We start from the raw sequence: 12,356 nt of genomic DNA, 5'->3' as shown, positions 1-12,356 counted from the left end.
AGCTTTCCTTATAAGAACGCCGATTCCCTAAGTGACATTGAAGAAATTGCAGAAAAGGGAACGTACATTTATTTTTAGCTGAAAGATTTTTAATTATCTTTCCACAGTGCTAGTTCTTTTCCTTATTTTAAAGCAACATATACTCCATCAATTAAGTAGCACACGGTCGGATCCCAGCTGTGTAGATCATAGGCAGCTAATGGCACACTTTAACACACCACATCCTGCAGGATATTACAGTACATTGTTTCTAGTGCTTGTAAGTACTAACCTGCAAGCCTAGCTTTGTTTTTGTTGCTCTGGAGTTAGGAGCCTGCAAAGCAGGCTTCAATGGGGTTTAACAAGACCATGTTTGCCAAGAAGGCTTGCCCTCCATGGGTTAGAAATCAGAAGCTCTTATCTACTCCTTCCTGAAATTTCCGCATACACAGAGACACTACAAATTGTTATTTCAGCATCTCAAAAACATAGAAGCTGGTAGCAAGGCACTGTGCTAACAAAAGTAGCATCAAAGTTATCCATCATCAAAAGCTGTCTATCCTCCCTGGAGGCATCTTGCCGAATAACGTGCCTTCACCCATACTTGTAGCCTTTAGATGCGTATTCTCTTGCTTATTAAGTCATAATTACTCTACATACCCAAGCCTGATTCCCTTCACCACAAAGAATACCTAACACCATATACTGTGACTATTGCTACATAGACAGAAGGGTCGGGACACAATCATTGAATCCAGGCGTTTCCTTCACTCCCTCAGGCGTATAAAATCCAGTACTTAGCCATGTAGTCTTCCTTTACCAGCATTTGTGAAAAAATGGTTTGTTCTATGGAGCTCACCAAATTCGAGCATGGTCCTGTAATAAGATGCCACCGTTGTAACAATTGAGTTAAAGTTTATTCCCACCTAAGTATTCTACTTTCTGCTGTGAGTGGTATTACTGAAAAGTGAAAAAGTTTAGGAGCCACAACAACTCAGTGGAGTTCAAAGTGGAGACCACGTCCAATTACATAGTGGCATCGCTGGGTGCTGAGGCACATAGCGCATAGAAGTCCACGCTCTGCTGACTATACAACTGCAGAGCTCCATATCTCCTCCGGCATTAACATCAGCACAAAAATAATGCGCTGGGGGCTTCATGACAGAAGTTTTCATACATCGGTAGCAGCATGCATGCAAGCCATACATCACAAAGCAAAACATACAGCGTTGCATAAAGTTGTGTAAAAAACGCCAGAGCAAGGGAAATTAGAGTGACAAACACTACTTTATCTGGCAATCTTGATGGAACTTGGGTTTAGTTAAAGCCAGGAGAACATTACCTGCCAGACTGTATCGTGAAAACTAAGATTTGGAGGAGGAAGGATAATATGAGGTTGTTCTTCACTAGGTCCCCTAGTCTCATGACGTGAGGGAAACCTTAATTCTTCAGCAAGACATTTTGGATAGTTGTATACTTTCAGTTTTCAGAGAACAGTTTCAGGAAGGCCCTTCTCTGTTCCACCACTACAGTGCACCAGTGCAGAAAGCAAGGTCCATAAAGGCACATGACCTTAACAGCCTTAAACACTTTTGGGATGAACTAAAGGTCAAAAATTCACTGAAACACTCCAAAATCTTGAAAAAACCTTCCCAGTGGGCTTAGAATGGGATGTCATAAAAGCTCCTTCTGTAGGTATCCCAGTACTTATGTCCATATGTAATGTATTTACTGCATTTATTTATTTTTTTCTCAATTCCACATCTCACAAGAGAGCATGGGATTCAGAGTGCTGTACAAGGTAAATGGAGTGATATTCCCTGAAAAATCAGTTTGGGAAGAATAAATAATTAATAGATTACCTGATGGTGAAATAATACCAAGTTATTTTCTGCAGAAAAAGGATACGGTCATTGCCCTTGAAAAGAGGACGCCCAGTGTACATCTCTGCCATGATACAGCCAACAGACCAGATGTCCACTAAAACAAAATCAGATAATTAGCTCCATTATCTAGATATATGTCTGTATAATTTGTTAGACAGTAAAGAAGCAACTTAAAATAGTTTGATAAAACCGTAATCACATTTATGTAAGGAAAGGCAAAGCTGTGCAATACTTACCGTATCTAAAATCAGTAAAAACAGCGAGACAAACAAATCCAAAGTCCATTCTGAACAGTGCACTGGTGCGATTGCAGACGACTACAGTGGCTTGCCAAACTATTTACCCTCTTGGCTTTTTACCTATTTTGTTACATTACAACCGGTGTTTAAATAGTTGGGAGAAATGAAGTGAGAAAAATATAGACAAATTACATTTATGGGATCAAATAACTAAAATTGTCATGTGCATGTCTTCACCTCCCTAAAGTCAGTACTTTGACTTTTTTCAGTACTTCTGTGGAAATTGCAGCTCCAAGTTGCTTTGGATAAGTTTATGAGCTTTCCACTGGGAATTTTGCTAATTCCGTAAGACAAAACTGCTCCAACTCCTTCACGTTAGATGGTTTCCTCTGGTGAACTGCAATCTTCAGGTCTGACCACAGATTTTCAATTGGGTTAAAGAGACTGTCCACTACTCAGAAAACCCCTTGTTAAACTAAATGTTCGTCCCTGATAAAATAATAAAGCCTATGCTCCCAATACTCACATCCCGTGCCGGCGCTGTTCCCACAGTATCGGCAATCGCTCTCCCTGGGGCTGTGATGCGGTGTTATGACACGTGACGCCTGCAGCCAATCAGCGCTGGTGTCACCATTTCCACATTTGGACAAACTGAACAAGAAGAGGAAGCCAGGGCTGCAGCTGATCCCGCACTTCCTCTTTATGTTCAGTTTGTCCAACGAAGGAGACAGCTATGCCAGCGCTGATTGGGCGCCAGGCATCACGTCAATTCCACAGTATCACAGCCCCGGGACCTCGAGTGCCGACATCTCTGGAATGGAGCCGGCATGGGAGGGGAGTATAAGTTTTATTATTTTATTGGGGTCAAACATTTAGTTTAACAACGGGTTGTCCTAGTAGTGTACAACCCCTTTAAGGTCTGGACTTTGCCTAGGCCACTCCAAAACATTTACAAGTTTCCCCTTAAACCACTTGAATGTTGCTTTAGCAGCATGCTTGGAGTCATTGTCTTGCTAGAAGGTGAACCTCCGTCCCAGTCTCAAATCACTGACAAACAGGTTTTGCTCAAGAATATCCATGTATTTCACACCATCCACCTTCCTCTCGACTCGGACCATTTTCCTTGTCCCTGCTGCCAAAGAACATCACTACAGCATGATGCTGCCACCACCATGATTCACAGTGGGAATGGTGTCCTTGGAGTGATTAGCTGTGTTGGTTTGGCGCCAGATATCGCGTTTACCTTGGAGACTAAAACGTTCAATTTTGGTCACATCTGGTCACAGCACCTTCCTCCATATGTTTGGGGAGTGTCCCACATGCTTTTTGGCCATCTCAAAACAAGCCTTTTCCATTTTTTGTATGTAAAGGTTTATTTTCTGCCTACTGTTCCATAAAGGCCACCTCTATGGAGTGTACAGCTTATTTTGGTTGTATGGATAGACACTCCAGGCTCTGCTTGGGAGCTCAGCAGCCCCTTCAGTGTTACCTTTGGTCTCTGTGTTGCCTCCTTGATTAATGCCCTCCTTGCCCGGGCAGAGTTTTGTTGGGGGCCCTCTCTGGCAGATTTGTTGTGGTACCATGTTCTTTCCATTTGATGATAATGGATTTGATGGTGCTCAGAGGGATCATCAGAGACTGGGATATTTTTTTTTTTTTTGTAAACCACCCCCGACTTGTACTTCTCAACAATATTGTCCCTGACTTGTTTGGAGATCTCCTAGTTCTTCGTGGTATTGTTTGGTTAGTGGTGCATCTTGTTTAATGATGCTGTAGCCTCGGTGGCCTTTCAAAAAAGGTGTGTATATACTAACATACCATGTGACACTTAAGAATGCGCACAGGTGGACTTCCTTTCATTAAGCATGTGACTTATGAATGTAACGGCTTGCTTCAGAAATTTTTAGGGGCCTCATAGAAAAAAAAAGCCTGAGTACATATGTACATTCCAATTATTAGTTATTTGATCCCAAACATTTAATTTGTGCCTATTGTGATGCAGTGACCGCTGTGACAGCCAAGGGGTGCTGTCTGGGTCATGCACACAGGCATCTCCATTATTGTGATGGATAAAGGATGGTAAATGACTTATGTATCCCAGCGTGGGTGGCCCTGGGATGGAAGCTGAAATATGTGGTAATCAGCAGAGGTAATGCTGAGTGTTTGTTATTATGTATCAGGGAAGGCTTTCAGGTGGCTTGGTGAGATGAGCAAGACCAGTCACCTACAAACCCACTCAGGGGCAAGTGTCTTAATGCCCAAAGTATATGTGTGGTTGAGTGTCTGAATAGGACCTGTGATGAGGTCATAGCCATGTGATCCGTATCTCACCGGTGGGCATGGCTACGTACCATATAAGGTGACCAGGGTAAGTCACATGGGGGAGAGTGCCTGGATCTGATTGGTCCGTGTGGAAGGTCCCGGAAGGCCACGTGTGAAAGCAGAGTCTGTGACAGACTGCGTTTGGGGAGCCACTGTCTGGCTGTGGTTCTGGAACCGTGAGGCGGCCTAGTGAATAAGGCACTGTCCAGAACGGTGAGCCCAGTGCGGCCGCTTCCCTGAGAGAAAGGACTAACAGAGTCGGCATCTGGAGCAGGAGCTCCTAAGAGGTAACCCCGGACAGGGGGAATTAACTGAGAGACTGTAGAGCCTGATTGCTGGACAAAGCACAGCCTGTGTGAACATAGGGCTAAGGGAGCGCAGCTCCACTATGAACATTCGTTTGGTCTGCTGTAAGACTTATTATTTCCTCATGCTGCCATGGTTTATGCAGTGTACAATAAACCGTATGGACTATGTTATATGAAAAGCCTGTGCCAGACCTGGTTTATCTGCAGCCAAGTGAGTGTTCCCCAATACCCTCAGTGAGCGCTACCTTACACTATATTTTTCTCACTTCAACTTAGACTATTTAGTGCGCAGGCATCGCACAAATCGGATTAGAAAATATTTACACAGGTTGCAATGTAAAAAACAGGTAAAAAGCCAAGGTGATGAATACTATATGTAAGAAGAACAGATCGAGCAGTAGCCAGCCAGTTTCTAAATGCCACCTCTTTCACATTGAACAGAATATATAAAACAATTATAAACGTACACAGTCTGTAATAACACTAATTAGTTGCGATCTTTATTTCTCACATTCTAGTACATTAGTCTACTGACTTACATAGCATAATCAAAAGGTATACAGTCATATGTAAAAGTTTGGGCACCCCTATTAATGTTAACCTTTTTTCTTTATAACAATTTTGGTTTTTGCAACAGCTATTTCAGTTTCATATATCTAATAACTGATGGACTCAGTTATATTTCTGGATTCAAATGAGGTTTATTGTACTAACAGAAAATGTGCAATCTGCATTTAAACAAAATTTGACCGGTGCAAAAGTATGGGCACCCTTATCATTTTCTTGATTTGAACACTCCTAACTACTTTTTACTGACTTCCTGAAGCACTAAATTGGTTTTGTAGCCTCATTGAGCTTTGAACTTCATAGCCAGGTGTATCAAATCATGAGAAAAGGTATTTAAGGTGTCCACTTGCAAGTAGTTCTCCTATTTGATTCGCCTATGAAGAGTGGCATCATGGGCTCCTCAAAACAACTCTCAAATGATCTGAAAACAAAGATTATTCAACATAGCTTTTCAGGGGAAGGATACAAAAAGTTGTCTCAGAGATATAACCTGTCAGTTTCCACTGTGAGGAACATAGTAAGGAAATGGAAGAACACAGGTACAGTTCTTGTTAAGCCCAGAAGTGGCAGGCCAAGAAAAATATCAGAAAGGCAGAGAAGAAGAATGGTGAGAACAGTCAAGGACAATCCAGACCACCTCCAAAGAACTGCAGCATCATCTTGCTGCAGATGGTGTCACTGTGCATCGGTCAACAATACAGCGCATGCATAACGCCTTTTTGTATGACCAAACTCCTCAATCTTTGTTTCATCAGTCCACAGGACCTTCTTCCAAAATGTAACTGGCTTGTTCTAATGTGCTTTTGCATACCTCAGGCGACTCTATTTGTGGCGTGCTTGCAGAAACGGCTTCTTTCGCATCACTCTCCCATACAGCTTCTCCTTGTCCAAAGTGCGCTGTATTGTTGACTGATGCACAGTGACACCATCTGCAGCAAGATGATGCTGCAGGTCTTTGGAGGTGGTCTGTGGATTGTCCTTGAAGGTTCTCACCATTCTTCTTCTCTGCCTTTCTGATATTTTTCTTGGCCTGCCACTTCTGGGCTTAACAAGAACTGTACCTGTGTTCTTCCATTTCCTTACTATGTTCCTCACAGTGGAAACTGACAGGTTAAATATCTGAGACAACTTTTTGTATCCTTCCCCTGAAAAGCTATGTTGAATAATCTTTGTTTTCAGATCATTTGAGAGTTGTTTTGGAGGAGCCCATGATGCCACTCTTCATAGGAGAATCAAATAGGAGAACTACTTGCAAGTGGCCACTTTAAATACCTTTTCTCATGATTTGATACACCTGGCTATGAAGTTCAAAGCTCAATGAGGTTACAAAACCAATTTAGTGCTTCAGGAAGTCAGTAAAAAGTAGTTAGGAGTGTTCAAATCAAGAAAATGATAAGGGTGCCCATACTTTTGCACCGGTCACATTTTGTTTAAATGCAGATTGCACATTTTCTGTTAGTACAATAAACCTCATTTGAATCCAGAAATATAACTGAGTCCATCAGTTATTAGATATATGAAACTGAAATACCTGTTGCAAAAACCAAAACTGTTATAAAGAAAAAAGGTTAACATTAATAGGGGTGCCCAAACTTTTACATATGACTGTATGTCTGAATTTTCATGAATGGTGATCTTTCACTAGAAAAAAAAATATTTTTGTTGTTCAGACATTAGCAGGGAACAGCATGCTTTCTAAAGGAAATAAGAGACCTAATGAGATGAAATCTTTAGGATAGCGCTACAAGGTGACTTGTGGTCTTGAGATACAAAATCGGAATGTAGCGCTACTAGATTGCAACTAATGACAGTGAAGGGATTCGGTCACAAAACTCTCAACAACTGGAAAGTCCAACCCTGTTGGATTTCGACACTATAATTCGTTGTGATTAGCAATGTGGCATTTGGAATCTTAAAGGGGTTGTGGGTTTCTAGCAAAGTGGGCACTGTCAAATTCCTGTCTTGTGTATAAATGTTATTCTTCAGATTTTGTATTAGTCTAGCCTGATGGAGACCTGCGTAGTCTCAAAAGCTTGCAATTTGTTACCATCTTTACAGTTAGCAATTAAAAGGTATCAACCACTGAGGACTCTCAATTCTAAATATTCTTCTAAAATAAACTCAGCAGGTACTCACCACTCCCTGGGTCCAGTACTGGCTCCTCGACCATGCTCCGGTATTTTGGCTGCATCGTTGACATCAAATCAATAGCGGTGGCTAAAGCAAGTCACTGAGCTCAGATGTGCATGCCATCAACCTCCTCGCACAAGCTCCATGTCTGGCTAGAGTGATGATGTGCACTGTTGACGCGAGGTCATCACTGCAGTCAAAACACTGGGACCAGAGAAGCGGCAGGGAGCCAGCTTTGCACTCAAGGAGTTGGAGAATTTACCAAGTTTGTTACATTAGGAATTTTACACAGTTTAGGCCTCACTCTCCTCAAAATGGACAAGCCCTTTATGTTCTCTATGCATTTCTACCCTTATATGATCGGCACTACCTTCAAAATATGTTTCAGAAAAAGTTTCTCCCCATTTTATAATATGATGCATATCACTAACATAAGCATCCAGTTAATAACCTGTGAGGGGGTCTAAACTCTGCGATCTCCATGATCATTCTCAAGATCTGGGGGGGTGTCCCAGGGGTATCACCCCAATTTATAAGGTGATGCCGCATCATACAAATAAGCGATTGTCATACCTCTTTAAAGATTTGTAGCCATAAACATAAATTTGCAATAGTAATTTAATCAGCCCAGCAGCGTTTACTATTGTACGGTGCACCTGCTGGTTTTAACCTGCACAACAAGGGGCTTTGGCTTCATGGGTTTTATTTCACTGCATAAGATAAAGCACTATTTTTCGGTATTTCAATGAACTAAAACCTCTTCCTGTGGGAGTGAAATCAGAAGTGTTTGTATGCTTGTTCCTCAACGACAGCGCTATTGTGTTTCTCTGTATAATGGAGATAATAATGTACCTGCTGCCGGAGTTGTGCTGAGTGTACAGAACAAGGTTGCTGCAGCAATAGACATATTGTGCAATTCACTGCAGGGACCAAGAAACCCCACTCTGATGCATATTTATGTAGCAACTCTTATCACGTACCGGAAGATTGCTATTAAGAGGTAGCCCACCTGTTGTTTATACTGTCAAAGGTTATATAATAAGTCAAGTCATAGTTTATCCATCGACTCTCAACACAACCCATATCTATAGACACTTCAGTCCCACCAGTCATGTAGCATTGTTGGCTTACACAATATTTCCACCTGAAAATCGAGTAACAATGACACTAATGCAGTAGGCTGTCATTATGTCACTATACTCATGTATTGTCTTTATTCATCATACATGCTGTGATTTATGTAAATTATCATTCTACACAGCATCTATTATTTCCCCAGTACCAACCTGAGCTTACAAATACACAATTTTGACAGAGTATCATAATTGCTTATATTGAATGCACTTCAGAGTTTAGTGAGAAGTCGGTTGTGTCAAAGGGGCCACTGAAGAACATTGTTTGATCAGAACAAGTCAGAAGCGGCAGCACAAATGTTTCTATGGTACAAAGGAAAATTACCCACAGAAGACTAGAGACTGAAAAGGCGGTAAATTCATCAATACAGTCCAAAATGCTTTGTATATCTAGGGCGCGCTTGCACTGCGCCCACCAGCATGCTTGCAGGTCAGTGGTCCTTTAATACTCTGTTGGCACCAGGTAACCCCACTTCAGGTAAGCACTGAATGATGGACAACAGACAGGCAGCCTTTGCCCACCGAACATTGTTCTCGGCAGCGAGATTCCATATGGTAAAGAACGGTGTAGCCCAAAAATAATTTCACCAAACGTTTTTCTAGTTTGTCAAGTGATTCGCAGCTTGTTTAGACTGTGTGCACATTCATGATAATCGGGCAGTGTAAGGCTAAGTGACCGTGTTGCAGAAATGCTGCGGAAATGTCCACAGCATTTTCGCAACTCGCTACCGCGGGTAAAACGCATACGGAATTTGCATGCATTTTTCCGCAAAACAAGGGTTTTGCAAGTGATTTTGGCTTGCAGAATTGCTTGCGCTTTTCCAAGCGATTTAAAGCTTCACTTGGAAAAGTGATTGACAGGTTGGTCACACAGTGCTTGACAAGTGTGACCAACTTTTTACTATTGATGCTGCCTATGCTGCATCAATAGTAAAAGATAGAATGTTAAAAATAATAAAATAAAAAATAGAGATACACTTAGCCTCTGTCGGCCACCGGAGTCGTCCCGCCCCTCATTGGCGCTGCCGGCAACTTCTGTTCCCAGGGATGCCTTGCGACAAATGACCTCTGATGACGTAGCATCATGCGAGACGTTATCAGAGGTCATTCATGCAATGCATCCCTGGGAACAGAAGATGCTAGCAGCGTGGCTGAGATGCGGGAGTACTCCGGGGGCCAATAGAGGGTAAGTACATCCCGATTTTTAATTTTTTACAGGAATATGGTACCCAGGGCATGGAGGAGAGTCTCCTCTCCTCCAGACCCTGGGTACCATCCGCACATGAAGTGCTCACTTCACGCATGGTGGGCATAGCCACCAGCATAAAGTGAGCATTTCAATGCAATCCAATGGCAGTGGAATCGCCGCAATTCCGCAGAAATAATGAACATGCTGCAGATTTTACCGCTATGCCATTCCGCAGCGGTAAAATTCGCAGCATGGGCACAGCAACTGCGGAATCCCATAGGATTGCATGGGGATGCATTATTAGTTTTTTAGGTGTTTCCTCTGCGGAAACGCATAAAAAAATGCAAAGTGGGCACACAGCCTAAACGTTACAGAAGAGATATTTGCAGAAATTTGATTTAAAAAAAAAAATAAATAAATAAAAAATAAAACACAAGATACTTGGCCCTGCTTTACTAATCCAAGTGACACAAATTAAAGTATGACAGTAGAATGTGTACGTGGTGAACAGAGGTTAACTAGAGCGGGGAATATTAAAATATGACAATATGTATCCATCTTACTCTTAGATGTGTGAGTGGATGTTGAGCAGCATTTATGGGACCTCTCTTGTGCAGAATTATGAATTGTGTGCTGAAGAGAACTTATACTTTATGAAGAGGATAAAATGGAAATAGAACCGATTATTAAAAAAAGTCTCCCGAATATTAAAGGGTTCAATTGCAGTGTGCTGCCGCATCGTGTATGTATACGTTTTAATATTGGCCACTTAGTGGATTTGTGCACCTGTATACTTCAGTTTGGTGACCATTTAAATGAAGGTCTTTATCAAGAGAAAAAGAAATCCAAACCTACAGGACCCTGTGTGAAAAAGTGATTGCGCGCCCCCCCTCCCTTATTTTTATTTATTTTACTCATTTATATAGCGTCATTAATTCCACAGCGCTTTACAGACATTATTGACACTTTGGAATGTGGAAGGAAACCAGAGTACCCAGAAAAAACCCCACGCAAATACAGAGAGAACATACAAACTCCATGCAGTTGTTGGATTTGAACCCAGGACTCCAGTGCTGCAACGCTGCAGTGCTAACCATTGAGCCACCTAGTTGCCCCTTAGGCCGGGGTCACACTAGAGAGGAATACGGACGAGTGAGAGGCGTTAAAAGCACGCATTACACACGGACAAATGATTCTCTATGGGGCAGCTGCCAACAGCCGTATAATTCTCATCCGTATTCTACGGTCCGTGCCAAACGCAGCATGCTGCGATTGTCAGCGTACTACGCCCGTAGTACGCCAATGCAAGTCTATGGGTGCGCAAAAAAACGGTAGTTAGACCTACCGGTAATTGTGTTTCCAGGAATCCATCCTGACAGCACCCTGGAGGACGCCCTTCTCATCCGTAGTGGGACAGGAAACCACGAGAGTTTAAAAGGATCCTCCCCCTACCATCCCCCAGTGATTTCACAAAGTAACACCTCTGGATGGATGCAAATATATAGACTTTATTTAAACAACATTCTTCATACACATGTTACATCACAGTTGTATGGAAAGTATTATCGGGAGGGATCTAACAGTGCTGTCAGGATGCATTCCTGGAAACACAATTACCGGTAGGTATAATTACCGTTTTCCAGGTCACCACCTGACAGCACCCTGGAGAAGTACCAAAGTATATTGGTTCTAGGGCGGGATCACTGCGTGGAGTACTTTTCTCCCAAATGCAAGCTGTGTGGATGCTATGTCTAGTTTATAGTGCTTGGAGAAAGTACTAAGACTGGTCCAAGACGCTGCCCTGCAGATCTGTTCTGCCGAATCCCCCCCCCTTTCTGCCCATGATGCCGCCATGGCTCTGGTTGAGTGGGCTCTAAAGTTCCCTGGGGGAATCTGACCCTGTGCTCTGTAGGCTATGCTAATAGTGGATCTAATCCACCTTGCTATTGTCGATTTTGACGCCTTCTTCCCCTTGTTAGGACCTCTGTATTGGACGAAGAGGTTGCTATCCTGCCTCCAGGGTCTGGTTGCGTCCTGATACCCGAGTACAGTTTCCCTTACATCCAAGTTATGGTAGGCTTTTTCTCTGCTATTCTTGGGAGACTGGAAAAAAGAAGGGAGTACTACCTCCTGATTCATGTTGGAGTTTGAGACAACTTTGGGAAGGAAGGCCGGGTCGAGTCTTAAGACTAAGCGGTCACTAAACACCTGTAGGTAGGGATCCCGGGTCGATAAGGCCTGCAGTTCTCCCAACCTCTTGGCTGAGGTGACTGCCACTAAAAAAGCTGTTTTGAAAGAGATTACCCAAGCTCATTTCTGCCCCTATCTAATATGGCTGCTTGCATAGCATATTGAGGACTAGGTTGAGGTCCCAAGGTGGTATGCTCTTTCTAATTAAAGGTTTAAGTCTCTGTACCGCTCTTGAGAACCGGGCTACCCACGGGTGTGCCGACAGAGCTGAGTCGTAGAACACGCTCAAGGCTGCTATCTGCACTCTCAGAGTACTGGGTCTAAGGCCTTTCCTGAACTCCTCCTGCAAGAAGTCGAGTATTTTCGGGATGTCAAGCTGGTCAGTTCCGGCTGGCTCCTCTCCACAGAAGCTA

General features: G+C 42.8%; 1 protein-coding gene across 2 annotated transcripts in view; it reads right to left on the bottom strand.

Moving 5' to 3' along the window:
- Positions 1–12,356, bottom strand: part of MAPK12 (mitogen-activated protein kinase 12) — a 193,411-nt gene that overhangs the window by 15,033 nt on the left and 166,022 nt on the right. For both annotated transcript variants that reach the window (XM_073573435.1, XM_073573434.1), the window contains exon 8: positions 1,888–1,959. In XM_073573435.1, the coding sequence (XP_073429536.1) occupies positions 1,888–1,959 (72 nt within the window). The remainder of the gene's footprint in view (positions 1–1,887; positions 1,960–12,356) is intronic.

Source organism: Dendrobates tinctorius, unplaced genomic scaffold (assembly GCF_039654945.1).
Source record: "Dendrobates tinctorius isolate UK_male_01 unplaced genomic scaffold, ASM3965494v1 ptg000035l, whole genome shotgun sequence".
Taxonomy (NCBI): domain Eukaryota; kingdom Metazoa; phylum Chordata; class Amphibia; order Anura; family Dendrobatidae; genus Dendrobates; species Dendrobates tinctorius.
The sequence above is the reverse complement of the archived record's forward strand: the minus strand, read 5'-3'. Positions and strand labels throughout refer to the sequence as shown.